This window comes from Lissotriton helveticus, chromosome 12 (genome assembly GCF_964261635.1).
Source record: "Lissotriton helveticus chromosome 12, aLisHel1.1, whole genome shotgun sequence".
Lineage (NCBI taxonomy): Eukaryota > Metazoa > Chordata > Amphibia > Caudata > Salamandridae > Lissotriton > Lissotriton helveticus.
The window spans coordinates 556,366,931-556,383,713 of record NC_136073.1 but is presented as its reverse complement, the minus strand read 5'-3'; the positions used below and the strand labels follow the sequence as shown (position 1 = coordinate 556,383,713).

Genomic DNA, 16,783 nt, shown 5'->3' with positions numbered 1-16,783 from the left:
CACGTGCTCTGATGGGTTACTTACAGCCTCCAGGGAAGGATACTTTGTAAATAAATGTAGGGTGCCAATGAGACGGCACGGCACTCTGCACTACTCAGCTATACTGTGCATGTAATGCCTAGATACGCTCTGTATGAATTACTCCGCTATACTGTGCATGTAGTGCCTAGAACGACTCTGTATGAATTACTCAACTATACTGTGAATACAGTGCCCAGATAAGCTGTGAGTGAATTGCCCCAGGCGATCTTTGATAAAGTGAACGGCGCTTGTGTCAGGTAGGATAAATACTTTATTATTGCCATTTTTCTTGCCTCTGCCCCCCTGATTGTGCTCGTTTTCTTGCCTTCTGCCCCGATTGCACTCGTTTTTATTGCCTTCTGCCCCCTGATTACACTAGTTTTTCTTGCCTCTGCTCCTCTAATTGTGCCATTTTTCTTGCCTCTGCCCCCCTGATTGTGCTATTGACAATGTAAATGACAGGTAGGTGGCTCTGTGTGGGTGGCTCTGTCTGTGTGAAGGTGGCTCTGTGTAGGGTGTAGCTATTGGCATTGTAAATGACAATGCCATTTATTTAACAATTAAGCTATTGGCAATGTAAATGACAATGCCATTTATTGATGATTTAAAAAAAAAAAAGTCATGAGCAATGCCAATAGCTCTACCTTTAATGATGCCGAGACCATTGCATTGTAAATGCTTGTTTCTTCTTTCTTCACATGTCATACCTCTGTAGACATAGTTAGATACTAGCATTTAAAAAACCTTTGAAATTCACTGAAAAAAGCATAGGTTTAAGGCATGTTATAGTTACAAATTAGCATTTAAAAAACATTTGAAATTCACTGAAAAAACCATAGGTTTCAGGCACGTTATACTTAGGAATTAGCAATTAAAAAACCTTAGAAATTCACTGAAAAAACCATAGGTTTCAGGGGCGTTATAGTTAGTTGGACATTTCACTCATACAAAACCATTGAAATTCCCCCGTTATAGTTAGTTCAGCCAACTATAACTCGCGCGTCCGCAATGCACTGCTGATGACGTCACATGTTACATCACTCATGACATGGTCAGTGGCAGGCACTTCCTAAATCCTGTGAAAGGATTTGGCAGCAAGGCGTTTCTGTACCTATCAATAAAGGCTTGTGCTTGAAGCCTGGTGTGTGTTATAGTGCCCCTCATTTACCGGGACAAGCAAGGAGCAGGATATTTAGAGGAGGCACCACCCCGATAATGTGGGGACTACGGGGGTCGACATTTGCCGGTTCCCGCATGTGGGGCACACACCTTGGATTTAGAAAGTGCCTGCTTCCAGGACCCATCCACGGGTCTTTTTTGCCAACAGAACATTACTGCACCAGGAAGGATTGCTGATGGTGACTACATTTCCCAAAATGCACGGCACAGACTCAATCAGAGCAGCCCATCAGGGGGCATGCCTTCAATGCAGATAAGGGAGCAAACGCCAACAGCAGGTGATTTTCATTTTCCACGCAGCCTCTGTGGAAGAAACTATTCGAAACGCGTCAGGCAACATGAACCTGACTGTGAAAGGATTTGGCGCAAGGCGTTTCTGTACCTATCAATAAAGGCTTGTGCTTGAAGCCTGGTTTGTGTTAGAGTGCCCCTCATTTACCGGGACAAGCAAGGAGCAGGATATTTAGACGGCTTCCGGGCCGTCGAGGAGGCACCACCCCGATAATGTGGGGACTACGGGGGTCGACATTTGCCGGTTCCCGCATGTGGGGCACACACCTTGGATTTAGGAAGTGCCTGCTTCCAGGACCCATCCACGGGTCTTTTTTGCCAACAGAACATTACTGCACCAGGAAGGATTGCTGATGGTGACTACATTTCCCAAAATGCACGGCGCAGACTCAATCAGAGCAGCCCATCAGGTTGCGTGCCATCAACGCAGATAAGGGAGCAAACGCCAACAGCAGGTGCTCTTCATTTTCCACGCAGCCTCTGAGGAAGAAACTATTTGAAACGCGTCAGGCAGCGTGAACCTGACTGTGAAAGGATTTGGCAGCAAGGCGTTTCTGTACCTATCAATAAAGGCTTGTGCTTGAAGCCTGGTGTGTGTTAGAGTGCCCCTCATTTACCGGGACAAGCAAGGAGCAGGATATATATATATATATATATATATATATATATATATATATATATATATATATATATATATATATATATATATCTTTTTACAAAGTTTAGAGACCCATTAGAATTCCGACTACTTCCATGTAAGGTGATCTTGAAACACGGTTGGCCTACTAGTGCCTAAGCTGCCTTTCTATTTGTGCTAGTTGTTAATAACTGTTCCCTAACCATTGGCATTTTAGATTTTTTGGTGGCAGTACGCAAAGGCATGTAAGAGTATGTAGAAGCATTCTAAAGCAGTACTACTTTGCTGAGAGCTTTGGCAAGTGTACTGAGGTCCTCAAGGTAAGCTAAATTGTCTTAGGTGCAAAGGTACTGCCATCCATGTAACCTTATGAGCATTACGTTTTGAAGTCTTTGATGACTCCTGTATTGCGAGGTTAGGCACATGAGGAAGAAGAGACAAAGACATGCAGTGGATAGTGGATGGCTGCAGTACTGGAAGAAGGAGTGGTTTTGCTGAGGGAATGTAGGAACGTGGAATATTATGTGGTATGGGTGAGTACCCTTACCATGCAATATTACCACAATGCCTCAAAGATGATCCTTGGATTCACAACAACAATCCTTAGCTCAATCCTGGTAGTGTGGCAAAGAGCAGTCAGGCATTATTGGAGGAATAGGGTTTATAGGTAATTGACAAGACTCGAGAAAAATGCAACACCAATTAATAAAACATAGAGTATATTTTTATTTAAATTAAGACACCAAAGCAAACTGCATATAGCCAGAGTTATGGATTTTCAAAGCATTAGAAAATAAATGCATTCAATAGTGCAGACATTTAACATTGCCGTCAAAGGGAAAATCTGCTAGTGACAATCGGTCACTTAGGGGTTGCGTTACATTGTACCTAGGGTTGAGTGGAGTTTGTGGAGTTGCACTAGGTAGAATTCTGCATAGCTGCATAAAAACTAAGTGGAATTCCGCTGCGTTCCACTCTCCCTAATCATATCCTGGCTTGGCGTTTCAATGAATGTAAGCCAAGAACAGTGACCTTTAGAATGAGATCTTCATTTGTTGGGTTCAAAGTAACTGTGGAATTCTCTCCTGTATACCCTGCTAGGTAAAACCAATTCTACCCTGTTTAGGAAACATCTACAGGCCTGGCTATTTAACCAATAATGTCAGCTCCTCATAACGCCTAGGCCCTCTCCCTGCATCTCTAGCAAATCTTGTGGTGTTTTTGATTCAGCGCCATAGAGCTCGGTGTACATGCACTTTAAAAATTAGCATGACACACAGGTGCAGAATCTGAGAGGATGCCTTTTTAAGGGGTTGAAAACCATCCCATTGCGAAAAAAACCTTACTGACATCCATGCTGCTCGCAGTATTCTGCATTGGCAACATAGGGCCTCAATTTATGAATCTGAGTGCGCTCATCCCAGCACTCACTGAGTGCCCCCACAGAATGAGTGTTTCTGTCATCCTAAAAGAAAGGGAAATAATTTTAGGGTCCGGAATTGAAAAAGGGTTGTATTAATTGGCAACCTAATAGGGGAGCCAAGACCGCCATGGCCACTTCTGGCTTGTTTGTTCATGAAGCTCCATGTCTACCATGGTGCCTTGGCTGGTGGGATCTTGACGATACTTGCAGGACGAAGCTGTTCTGTGGCTCCTCTGTGGGATGTGGCACTTGCCTGCAAAGGTAGGGCAGCACCAGGCAGGACATTAAAGAGTGAGAAAAAGACAGCGACCCCTGCAGGGCATGAGCGGCATCACCGCTACAGCAGCAGATGGGGTCTCACTGGTTCTTTTCGCATAGTAAAGTCTCCAGACCATAGAGAAGCAGAGATGGACAGAGAGCGCAGAGCGGAGCACGACGTACACACAGAGGAAACGGAAGAATAAAACAGCGTGTCCTCCTCGAAGAGTTCTAATAAACAACTAGAATGCTAACTTTAGTCACTGATTGTAGCAGGGCGTGAAGTCCAGGCTGCTGGACAAAACGAGGTTAGAACACATCTGGGCCAAGAGAGTGGGCGGCACGGTGCCCACAGAGAAATAAAAAATAGACCCAGTCCCATCAAGCTGCAAGGTGCCTCTGGAAGGCCAGATAGCATTCAGATGGGTCTGAAGCCACAGCAGCTGATAAGGTGCCCTCCTAGCCCAATAGTGGTCGCGCCACGGTCCTCCACACATGCAAAATGCAGTACGTGCAGACTGAGCACATATCACAGGCAGCACCCACTAACTACACAGAGCAGGGAGACCCAGACGTCAAGTGGAGAAGTGGAACTACATGTCTCAGCATGCATTGTGCAGGTGTCTGAAACCCCTGAACTACGAGAAAACTCCCTTGTGGCATGGGTGGTGGCGGCAAACTCCGCCATGTAGCAGAATCAGTTTTTTGCGGAACTCCACGCTCCCAGCTAAACCTAGACTTGGTAAAACTCTGCAAACTCTGCTGGCAGAGTGCAGTTCACCGCCCACCCCTAGTTGTACCCTCACACGGTAGATGTCTTTGGGGTCCCAGGACCAGGGCCCAACAGTTAGTTCAATTTCACCTGGCCCGTGGAGTTTGGGTGTAGTGGTTGTCTTGGCTGTCAGGGGTCTCTATTAAGGAGTTGCACCCAAACTGCTTTTACCATAAGGACGACACTGCCAGAAAGGGAATGCAAATACACAAGAGTGGGGTTATTGCTGAAGTTTGGCACAGGGATTGTGAAGTGCTTTCTTAATGCAGCATTGAGTTAAGGGGTCAGTTACACCACTGGTAGCCAACAAGTCTTGGTGGCGGTAAAAGTAACAAAAAGTAACTTTAGTGTCTTGCGGTCCAGGGGAGTGTGGTAGTGGCTTGAAACTTCAGAGAAAGCCAGACTGCAGCTCCCAGAATGCAATGCACTGTTTACTTTTTAGTGATCCCTCAGAGGACCCGATGGTCAGTGATTCTTTAGATGCAGAATGTCGTTTTACCAGCACTTTGCATGGGACTAATTCCACTAATCCAGGGGAGTCTAACAGTGCTTCCACAAGGGTCCCTTACTTCAGGAGTGTTGAGTTTTAGCTATCGACGAGGGTCGTTCACTCAGTTCCAAGTCTGTTGCCTCAGGGACACAATACCCCTCTGTTGCTTTGTGCTGGTGGGCAAGGTCCTGTTGCCGGTGACACGGATCTCCTCTTGGTCCTACTTTGAAGTATATGGTTCAAATCTTCGGTTCTGGTGTCAGGGGATCCCTTAAATCCTAGATGTAGGGGAGTTAGGGGTGTGGGAGCTAGTAGGCAATTGGCAGCTAGTCCCTGCAGCTAGTCCACTCCTAAGGTGACCACACCCGGTGGTGTAGGCCACCTTTTCTAACCAGGGCCCACTATTTCTTCCCTCCTAAAGATGGCAGAAATTATCTTTAGGTGCACAGATCAGGATGCTCACCCTGAGGTGTAGCCATCCTTCCTGGAGGTTTACATCTCATGCATACCTAATTTTCCAACTTGCCAGGGCCCAAGCGTGCCTGTGGCAAGAGGAGTGCTGTGTCCTCCTCATGGGACAGCCCAGATGCATGTCAGAGGCAGTACAGCCTTTGATGCTCACCTCTCTGATGTGTCACTTCACTAGCCCACTTGGGAGGAGGGAGGTATGACCTCCTTTCTGTCCAAGCCTTTGTTCTTACTCCTGGAAGTGCTCACACTGCCTGGCAGGAGATAAGAAACATGTCTTGGTGGCAGCTGGGGTGGGAAAACCCAGGCTTGTCAACCAAAGCACATGTCAACTAGGGTAACCAGGTGGGCAACCGCTAGGTAGCCACCTGGGTGCATGCCAGCCTTCCCTTGGCATCAGATCTGTATCAGGGGAGAGAAGGCATGTTGTTTGACACCACACTCAACATATTTAGGTGGTACCATAATGGAGCTAGTAACCGGGTATGCCTGGGTGCAAGTCCTATGTTATCCTAAGGACCAGCTATCACTTATAGGGTACTTTAATGGGAAAGCCACTATAGAGACTTATACGCTTACACTTACATGCCTACACTCTTAATATACTGTGCCCTGCCTCGTGGGCACAAGAGACCTTCTCTGGGGGTGTCTAACATATACGTAAGAGCAGTGCTGCGACTGTGTCACACATGGTGAGGACAACGTTGAAATAGAGCAGTGAACACTGTTCCTGCAGTCTGCAATGGCAGGCCTGCTATCATTTGTTTACCTCAGTCACTCAGGGTGGCACAGCCAGTGCTACAAACCCTGAGTACCCCATCACCACCCATGCACTGGCTACCGCAGTTCCACTTATCAGGAACTTACAAGGGGGGTATGGTCTCTGTCAATTAGGGATACCAATTATTATTATTATTATTATATATGAAATGATAACGTGCACGAATCAGCCCAACCGGGGTATCTCATCGCACATGTCAACCCAAAGAAGCTGAACACAAAATCTAAAACACTTCTGTTTTTATGCTGACCTAAATTTGCTGTAATCAGGGCAAGTTCGAACAGACAGTGGCAGTTTATTCCAGGGGGTTGGGGCCAAGTAGGAGAAAGAATTACAAATGTCACATTTAGGGAGAGAGAGCATTGGTGCAGTAGCCTGGTTAGCAGCCTTAAGTGCGCTGTCAGAGTCGAAAATCAGAATCTAGTAGTCCAAATGGGGGCAAAAAGTGGGGAGACATCTACAAAAATCCTGGTTTTCTTACCAAGAGGTAGTTTGTCATGTACTTTGTTCATGCACCCAGGTATTGTGACAGTGGGACTTCGCCTTTGGAGAGAAGCAGCGTATTAGTTGGGATGTTTGGTGGTGGCATTTGGACAGGCATGAGCCAGAGTGTTTGGAGACAGTGCTAATGCTAGGAGCAGTTGGATTTAGCAAGATGGAGACAATGATTAGAGCAAGTGGATTGACATGAGAGAGTAGGGAGCAAGTGAATGCTCAGGTGCAGCTCAGTATAGCTTGAGTAGCCTAAATATGTTCAATGCAACCCTACAATGCACAGTGAAGACCTAAATGCTCAGTGTGACCTCGTGTGCACAGTGCAGTTCCATTTGTGCAGTGTAGCTCCATATGAACAGAGGATATCCATAAGCTTAGTGCAGCTCATTGGGCACACATCAGCTAAAAAGGTGTTGCAGTGCCTGTATTCTCACTGCAGAACTATATGCATATTGTGGTCCTGTGCATGGGCTCCTCCTCCTAAATGGCGGAGGAGCATTGCCCTGCCTGCTGCGAGCGCAGCAGGCAAACAGTAATAAATAAAATAGCATATTATTGCCATTTTATTTTGCCACCAGCTTGTGCCGTGTACTCAGCGAGCGTGGGGCAGGAGGGCTCGGATGAATCCTGCATGCTGCCCCTTTCAGTGCGCCTGTCAGGCTGGCCGGATGACTACCTAAGGGCAGCCTGACATGCGCACTGTACATCAGCAATCCATGGGCTGTAAAACAGCTGGGGTATGGCTTGCAGAGGCCCCCAGCCTCAAAATGAGCGCTGGGTTAGCCTACTCCCACCAATCAGGAGCTGCTCTCATGCTGAGAGCAGCTCCAGGATTGGTCAGGAGTCTCGTTCCACTGGGCAGGAAGGGAAGTCCTTCCCTTTCCTGCTCGTGGACGTCACTTCACCACCATCGTCTGGAATGCTGCATCGGGCAGGTGAGCTGGGCGAATGGCGCCCCCCTGATGGCGCGGGATTACCAGCTTAGTTTACTCATATCACAACATACTCATGTGGGCCTATAAACAAACACACTATAAGCCGGTATTCTATTTCTTGTTGCTGCCAATCAGGAATTATTTACCTTACAATCACATATACCTGTAAACCATACCTTACCAATTTCTTGTCACTACAATTAATGAGGGAATAGGATCAGGAAGTTAATTTTAAAAACCTTTATCTATGCAATATTTTGTGAGTCAAATACCAGCACATACTAATTAGCAATTTCTCAATAAAAAGAAGAATAATGATCAAACCAAAAGTCTTTGGAGACTTAGTTAAAATTCTAGGCATTGGTACCTGCGGAGGGTGAGAAAGGGAAGACAGTACTAGGACATACCACACAAATTTATATTTACCTAGAATGGTGCAAGGACCAACCCCGGCCAAGGGCTGGAAAGAAAAGGGTCCCAGACTAGACAGGAGCCAACAGGTCAGGACAGGTGCAGGACAGGACAGGTAGCCTCTTCTAAGTGCAACGCCATTGTTACACCCCTCCCTGATGTTACTCTTGGACCCCGACTGGGTAGATCGATTCTTCTCCCTCAGAAAATTCCTGATTTTTCTGTTAGAGTGCTCGACCAGCCCTCTACTCTCGATTCTCCTTCAGCATACGTTAGGTCAGTGACAGATCTGTGACAAGTTGGACAATCTAACTGACTGAGCCTACCTTAGTTATACCAATTTCCAGGGTATGTACCACCCCTAATGTTTCAATATTCGTGTATTCCCTTCATTTGATTGGACAGTAGGACAGGGAGAGGTCATCACACCATACTAGTATGATATCATCTTCATTGACTTAAACAGGTTTATGTACCCACCCATAATTTTATTTCCAATGCTTTTATTCCTCCCAGCAACATTCACTTATTTAATATACAATGTATAACAATTTATTCGAATCGTCTTCCTTTTTCCGGGTCAAAAGGTGAGTTTCTCTGGCGCATCGCTGGTGAGATGAAACTTGGCACTCATTCAATGACATAGTTCGAGGTCTTGCAGTACATGCGCATTCAGATTTCAAGGTGGCAATATAAGTCACCCTTCAGGCCCAATTACGAGCTAATAATAAAGTCAAAGAAGGACACGTTAGAATACGAAAATAAATGAATGCACCTTATACCACTTATTCCTACTCTAATCCCATCAATTAATTTTATCTATTGCATTAGCAAAACACACGAGGTTTAGTTTTCACAGAAGCATATACATTAGCATGTGAGATTCAAAGTGGCCATTTCTTGTACTACTGCGCAGCTGCAAAGAATTCCCTCCAAAAGCAAAGTACGTCATACTACGTCGATGCAGTAGACGCATGTGCAGAAGAGTTCCCGCGTTTTCGGCAGCCATATTAAGACATTCGGGTTACTGGTTAGTAAAGCACATAATCAGGCTTCCCCTAGATACAGAAATGCCGTGTTGTGTATTGTTAGTACTCATAAAACATGTTGGTTAACATGTTAACATGTTATTTCGAGAGGGTTGAATCCAAGCAAGTTTCGTTGCGTATGAAACCTTGCTCCATCACCCCCTATATTTTTATATTGCCCGCTGCTGCTGGTCCTGTGTTCACAATACAGCCCAATAGATGCAGGACAGCCTCGCATGGCAGGACACCCTCATGCATGCAGTGCGGCCCTACATGCACAAGCCAGTTTCATGCACACTGCAGCCTCTTGTGCTCACTGCAATCACACCTGCAGCACCCTTGAAGGGCACCTTCCTTTTTAGAGCAATGATTAGGGTAGATAATCCAGCTTGTTTTTGGGCCTCCAGTGCACTAGCGTGTGCTTTTGATCCACAATTTGTGTCTATTGCTCGTTTTTCCTCTCTTGGATCTTCCTGGTTATGTTCCCATCCAACACTCAGAGTTTGCAAAGTGTGTGGTACATGTGGCATCTTTATACATGTGGTTGTACTAATGCAAAAGTGAGTATAACATTGATACATGTAGTTATTTGTATTGATTAATATGTAGATGCAAGTGTAAGAGTTTTAAAGGAGCCATCTATTGTAGAGAAAACACACAGCTCTGTTTCCAAGGTTCTATATCCTAACAATACCAACTACAGGCATTTCAGAATGGTCCTTTGTTGATGATGTCTTCTTGTGTTGTGAGACCTATTGTGATATTATTCACCGGATGGCGCCTTTACAACACAAGGGCGTCCCAGGTGAATCTATGAGCTTGGAAATGCATTGGATAATAGCCTAAGTGATGAAACATTAACATTAAACGTTCCAAATGTAATGGCCAAACAAATGAACTAAGAAGGATAATATATAATTAATAAATACATTGGAATTATTAAACAACATAGAAGCTGCACTTGAGGTATTTGAATATTTATTTCATAATATTTGAAACAAATTAAGTAGGGTTTAACTTTAAACCTCATCACTTCTTGGAATAAATGTCTAAGTTCTCCACCCTCTGAACTTCAATTTGCAATGGCAACAGCTGTGGCAAATGGGATAATTTAAAGAACACCTTTTAGAACTCCTACAAAAGCTCTTTAGGGTGAAACAAGGATTCTAACAAGAATATCCTCTGTGAGAAAATGCCAGTGACTTATTTGTTAATGTACTTCTAAAACAACAGATATTTCTTGGCCCTACATTTTTTGTTGGTACTTGTGCTATACCAATAGTGCCCTTCAGATAGTGGCGTACATACCTGTGTATGAACTACATAAACATCAGATGAGGCCCTCTAAAGCCAAAATAGGTCTAGAGTTGTTTGTGTCCTTGTACGGAGGGGACATGGCCTAGAAGTTCTGGGTGGACTGTGCCCTTGTGTTGGGACCATGCCTGATGTGTATTTGGTTGATCCCTATCTGTAGTGGGACAGTGAGCAAAATGAATAGCCTGGGAAGGAGACTTCAGTAATTACCAGTGATTGAGATAAATGTGTACACTCCATCTATTACTTTATATTTTACTCAACATTACCTTTGTTGTTCCTTGGACACTTGGATGTATCGTGATGAACTGGCAGTCTTGAGAATAAAGAATTAAGGTGCCAATGCAACGCACTCTCTATGCTTTTTTCCATATTCTGAAATTATAGATTTTCCTTATTCTGAAATTATAGATTTGACGTTCTTTTTCTGTTCTCTATCATTACGATCCAGCAGTGCATGGCTTTCATGAGAGTTGGCTGCTGAGTGACCAGTGTTCAACCAAAGACGAGTGCAGTACTGCGCATTATATGATTTCTTATTTTTATCATACATTTGCTACATATATTTAGCTCTTGTCAATGTGCTCTTTGTAATAAAGGGCATGATTTAGTGTCTTCACAGTATCCTCTTGTTTCTGAATCAAGTGCAGAATCCAGATGGGAATGTCCTCTATCATAATATCCGTATGGTAGAGGAAATCCCACTAGTAGATTATTGTATAGATTCCATGCGTCGTCCAGAAAGGATTTTTCATCAAAACCGAACTCTAAACCAGTCACTATGTCTTCTACTTATACATAACTTATGCGCCTTTGATAACAGCAATTTGTGTTTAAAACTTTTTTTCTTCGTCACATAGGAATTCGAAGGAGAGGGTGATCAAACTTTCTTTGCTGTCAACCAGGAAGCGTTACCGGGGTTACGGCGTTGGACAGTACATTGTGAAGGTACAAAGTGATCCAGATGCACATTTAACTGGAGCTGTGGGTTGTGGTACTGTAAGATGCTGTTCATAAGTAACATAAACAAAAGATCTTTGGGCGCTGGCTATCCCGACTCTTTCCTTATACTCTACACTGAACACACTAATCTCATTCAGTCCAATTACTCTAGTATTTGAAGATTCTAAGGACCTTTTGGAAAGGATGTCCTATTGGGGAGGGAGCACCCTTGGAAAATGTGGTTGTCCACGGAAGTACAGTTGTCTCTGGTGCTTGTGCTCACTGGTCTTCGTGATTGCTGTTCCGCTGTCTGTGGTCCTTGTGTTTGCTGTTCAATGTCTCTGGCTCTTGTGTTTGCTGTTCATTTGTCTCTGGTCCTTGTGCTCGCTGGTCTTTGTGTTTGCTGTTTAGCTGTCTCTGGTCATTGTGTTTGCTGGTCTTTGTGTTTGCTGTTCAGCAGTCTCTGGTTATTGTCTTTGCTGTTCAGCTGTCTCTGGTCCTTGTGTTTGCTGTTCAGCTGTCTCTGGTCATTGTGCTTGCTGGTCTTTGTGTTTGCTGTTCAGCTGTCTCTGGTCATTGTGTTTGCTAGTCTTTGTGTTTGCTGTTCAGCTGTCTCTGGTCTTTGTGTTTGCTGTTCAGCTGTCTCTGGTTATTGTGTTTGCTGTTCAGTTGTCTCTGGTCTTTGTGTTTGCTGTTCAGCTGTCTCTGGTCTTCGTGTTTGCTGTTCCGCTGTCTCTTACTCTTGTGTTTGCTGTTCAGTGTCTCAGGCCCGTGTGTTTGCTGTTCAGCTGTCTCTGGTCCTTGTGCTCGCTGGTCTTTGTGTTTGCTGTTCAGCTGTCTCTGGTCTTTGTGTTTGCTGTTCAGCTGTCTCTGGTCTTTGTGTTTGCTGTTCAACTGTCTCTCGTCTTTGTGTTTGCTGTTCAGCTGTCTTTGGTCCTTGTGTTTGCTGTTCAGCTGTCTCTTGTCTTTGTGTTTGTTGTTCGGCTGTCTATGGTCCGTGTGTTTGCTGGTTTTTGTGTTTGCTGTTCAGCTGTCTCTGGTTCTTGTGCTTGCTGGTCTTTGTGTTTGCTGTTCAGCTTTCTCTGGTCTTTGTGCTTGCTGTTCAGCTGTCTCTGGTCTTTGTTTTTCAGCTGTCTCTGGTCCTTGGTATTGCTGTTCAGATGTCTCTGGTCTTTGGGTTTGCTGTTCAGCTGTCTTTGGTCCTTGTGTTTGCTGTTCAGCTGTCTTTGGTCCTTGTGCTCGCTGGTCTTTGTGTTTTCTGTTCAGCTGTCTATGGTCTTTGTGTTTGCTGTTCAGCTGTCTCAGGTCCTTGTGTGTGCTGTTCATCTGTCTCTGGTCATTGTGTTTGCTGGTCTTTGTGTTTGCTGTTCAGCTGTCTCTGGTCCTTGTGTTTGCTGTTCATCTGTCTCTGGTCCTTGTGTTTGCTGTTCAGCAGTCTCTGGTTATTGTGTTTGCTGTTCAGTTGTCTCTGGTCCTTGTGCCCGCTGGTCTTTGTGTTTGCTGTTCAGCTGTCTCTGGTCATTGTGTTTGCTAGTCTTTGTGTTTGCTGTTCAGCTGTCTCTGGTCTTTGTGTTTGCTGTTCAGCTGTCTCTGGTTATTGTGTTTGTTGTTCAGCTGTCTCTGGTCTTTGTGTTTGCTGTTCAGCTGTCTCTGGTCTTCGTGTTTGCTGTTCCGCTGTCTCTGGATCTTGTGTTTGCTGTTCAATGTCTATGGCCCTTGTGTTTGCTGTTCAGCTGTCTCTGGTCCTTGTGCTCGCTGGTCTTTGTGTTTGCTGTTCAGCTGTCTCTGGTCTTTGTGTTTGCTGTTCAGCTGTCTCTGGTCTTTGTGTTTGCTGTTCAACTGTCTCTCGTCTTTGTGTTTGCTGTTCAGCTGTCTTTGGTCCTTGTGTTTGCTGTTCAGCTGTCTCTTGTCTTTGTGTTTGTTGTTCGGCTGTCTATGGTCCGTGTGTTTGCTGGTTTTTGTGTTTGCTGTTCAGCTGTCTCTGGTTCGTGTGCTTACTGGTCTTTGTGTTTGCTGTTCAGCTTTCTCTGGTCTTTGTGCTTGCTGTTCAGCTGTCTCTGGTCTTTGTTTTTCAGCTGTCTCTGGTCCTTGGTATTGCTGTTCAGATGTCTCTGGTCTTTGGGTTTGCTGTTCAGCTGTCTTTAGTCCTTGTGTTTGCTGTTCAGCTGTCTTTGGTCCTTGTGCTCGCTGGTCTTTGTGTTTTCTGTTCAGCTGTCTATGGTCTTTGTGTTTGCTGTTCAGCTGTCTCAGGTCCTTGTGTGTGCTGTTCATCTGTCTCTGGTCATTGTGTTTGCTGGTCTTTGTGTTTGCTGTTCAGCTGTCTCTGGTCCTTGTGTTTGCTGTTCATCTGTCTCTGGTCCTTGTGTTTGCTGTTCAGCAGTCTCTGGTTATTGTGTTTGCTGTTCAGTTGTCTCTGGTCCTTGTGCCCGCTGGTCTTTGTGTTTGCTGTTCAGCTGTCTCTGGTCATTGTGTTTGCTAGTCTTTGTGTTTGCTGTTCAGCTGTCTCTGGTCTTTGTGTTTGCTGTTCAGCTGTCTCTGGTTATTGTGTTTGTTGTTCAGCTGTCTCTGGTCTTTGTGTTTGCTGTTCAGCTGTCTCTGGTCTTCGTGTTTGCTGTTCCGCTGTCTCTGGATCTTGTGTTTGCTGTTCAATGTCTATGGCCCTTGTGTTTGCTGTTCAGCTGTCTCTGGTCCTTGTGCTCGCTGGTCTTTGTGTTTGCTGTTCAGCTGTCTCTGGTCTTTGTGTTTGCTGTTCAGCTGTGTCTGGTCTTTGTGTTTGCTGTCTCTCATCTTTGTGTTGGCTGTTCAGCTGTCTTTGGTCCTTGTGTTTGCTGTTCAGCTGTCTCTTGTCTTTGTGTTTGTTGTTCAGCTGTCTATGGTCCTTGTGTTTGCTGGTTTTTGTGTTTGCTGTTCAGCTGTCTCTGATTCTTGTGCTTGCTGGTCTTTGTGTTTGCTGTTCAGCTGTCTCTGGTCCTTGTGTTTGCTGTTCAGCTGTCTCTGGTCTTTGTGCTTGCTGTTCAGCTGTCTCTGGTCTTTGTTTTTCAGCTGTCTCTGGTCCTTGGTATTGCTGTTCAGATGTCTCTGGTCTTTGTGTTTGCTGTTCAGCTGTCTTTGGTCCTTGTGTTTGCTGTTCAGCTGTCTCTGGTCCTTGTGCTCGCTGGTCTTTGTGTTTTCTGTTCAGCTGTCTCTGGTCTTTGTGTTTGCTGTTCAGCTGTCTCAGGTCCTTGTGTGTGCTGTTCATCTGTCTCTGGTCATTGTGTTTGCTGGTCTTTGTGTTTGCTGTTCAGCTGTCTCTGGTCCTTGTGTTTGCTGTTCAGCTGTCTCTGGTCCTTGTGTTTGCTGTTCAGCAGTCTCTGGTTATTGTGTTTGCTGTTCAGCTGCCTCTGGTCCTTGTGTTTGCTGTTCAGCTGTCTCTGGTCCTTGTGGTTGCTAGTCCTTTTGTTTGCTGTTCAACTGTCTCTGGTCTTTGTGTTTGCTGTTCAGCAGTCTCTGGTTATTGTCTTTTCTGTTCAGCTGTCTCTGGTACTTGTGTTTGCTGTTCAGCTGTCTCTGGTCATTGTGTTTGCTGGTCTTTGTGTTTGCTGTTCAGCTGTCTCTGGTCATTGTATTTGCTGTTCAGCAGTCTCTAGTGATTGTGTTTGCTGTTCAGCTGTCTCTAGTCATTGTGTTTGCTGTTCAGCTGTCTATGGTCCTTGTGTTTGCTGTTCAGCTGACTCTGGTCATTGTGTTTGCTGGTCTTTGTGTTTGCTTTTCAGCTGTCTCTGGTCATTGTATTTGCTGTTCAGCTATCTCTAGTCATTGTGTTTCCTGTTCAGCTGTCCATGGTCCTTGTGTTTGCTGGTCTTTGTGTTTGCTGTTCAGCTGTCTCTGGTCATTGTGTTTGCTGTTCAGCTGTCTCTGGTCATTGTGTTTGCTGGTCTTTGTGTTTGCTGTTCAGCTGTCTCTGGTCATTGTATTTGCTGTTCAGCTGTCTCTAGTCATTGTGTTTGCTGTTTCGCTGTCTATGGTCCTTGTGTATGCTGTTCAGCTGTCTCTCTGGTCATTGCGTTTGCTGTTCAGCAGGCTCTAGTGATTGTGTTTGCTGTTCAGTGTCTCTGGCCCTTGTGTTTGCTGCTCACTTGTCTCTGGTCCTTGTGACCGCTGGTCTTTGTGTTTGCTGTTCAGCTGTCTATGGTCCTTGTGTTTGCTGTTCAGCTGTCTCTGGTCATTGTGTTTGCTGGTCTTTGTGTTTGCTGTTCAGCTGTCTCTGGTCCTTGTGTTTGCTGGTCTTTGTGTTTGCTATTCAGCTGTCTCTGGTCCTTGTGTTTGCTGTTCAGCTGTCTCTGGTCATTGTGTTTGCTGGTCTTTGTGTTTGCTGTTCAGCTGTCTCTGGTCCTTGTGTTTGCTGTTCAGCTGTCTCTGGTCATTGTGTTTGCTGTTCAGCAGTCTCTGGTCCTTGTGTTTGCTGGTCTTTGTGTTTGCTGTTCTGCTGTCTCCGATCCTTGTGTTTGCTGGTCAACTGTCTCTTGTTCTTTGTGTTTGCTGTTCTGACTGGGCCACTTGGAATACCTCAGCAAAGTTGGATTTTCTCAAGGCTCTTCTCTTTTAATAGTCTATTTTGATGGTACACTCTCACGTTTGATCTGAAGAAAAAGAAGCAACCTGTTGAGTAAAGAGTAACACCTTGTGTGGGCAGGATTCCAGGTTGGATGCGTAATAATATACTTGTCATTTCCTCTTTTTTTTAAAAATCTTTTTATTGAGTGATTTTTTCCCACTTTTGCATACAAGGCACGGCAATATATTGCATATAACGAAGACATTACGAAACAGAAACGCAAAGAATAAGGTTTCCATTTGTTACAATTTCCTTCTCAATTACAGGGAGAAAGGAAAAAAAAAAAAAAAAAAGTGAAATAATTTTAAAGTCCAAACAAAGTTATAAAATATCTGACCAGCTAAGCGAAACAACAAAACATAAATTAAACAGTCCAATACACATTAAACATATATATAATTCTTATATATGGTTCAAGCCTTTCAATCCCTACTCCCTTCTTTCCAATGAGTGATAGGATCCCAAATCTGTTTACCAGTTTTCCTTCCCTTTTTCCCCTTCCTTGCATAAATCTCAATCTCCAAATTATATATCGTTAGTAATTTAGCCAACCACTGATGAAATGACGGTGGCAAAGGGTCCAGCCATGCAGATGCAATACAAAGTCTCATAACTGACATAGCTAAGAATAAGAAAAATCCCCCCCGCCCTGTTGTTGCCCCTCCTCCTCCTTTACACCCAAAAGAATTAATGAAGGGGTTAAGGGAATATCTGTTCCTAATACTCGATTTATGAAGCCCTCAA

At 44.7% G+C, this 16,783-nt stretch overlaps 1 protein-coding gene across 3 annotated transcripts in view; it reads left to right on the top strand.

The window, feature by feature from the left end:
- Positions 1-16,783, top strand: part of LOC144798761 (uncharacterized) — a 1,691,129-nt gene that overhangs the window by 1,195,040 nt on the left and 479,306 nt on the right. For all 3 annotated transcript variants that reach the window (XM_078669781.1, XM_078669783.1, XM_078669782.1), the window contains one exon: positions 11,364-11,451. In XM_078669781.1, the coding sequence (XP_078525907.1) occupies positions 11,364-11,451 (88 nt within the window). The remainder of the gene's footprint in view (positions 1-11,363; positions 11,452-16,783) is intronic.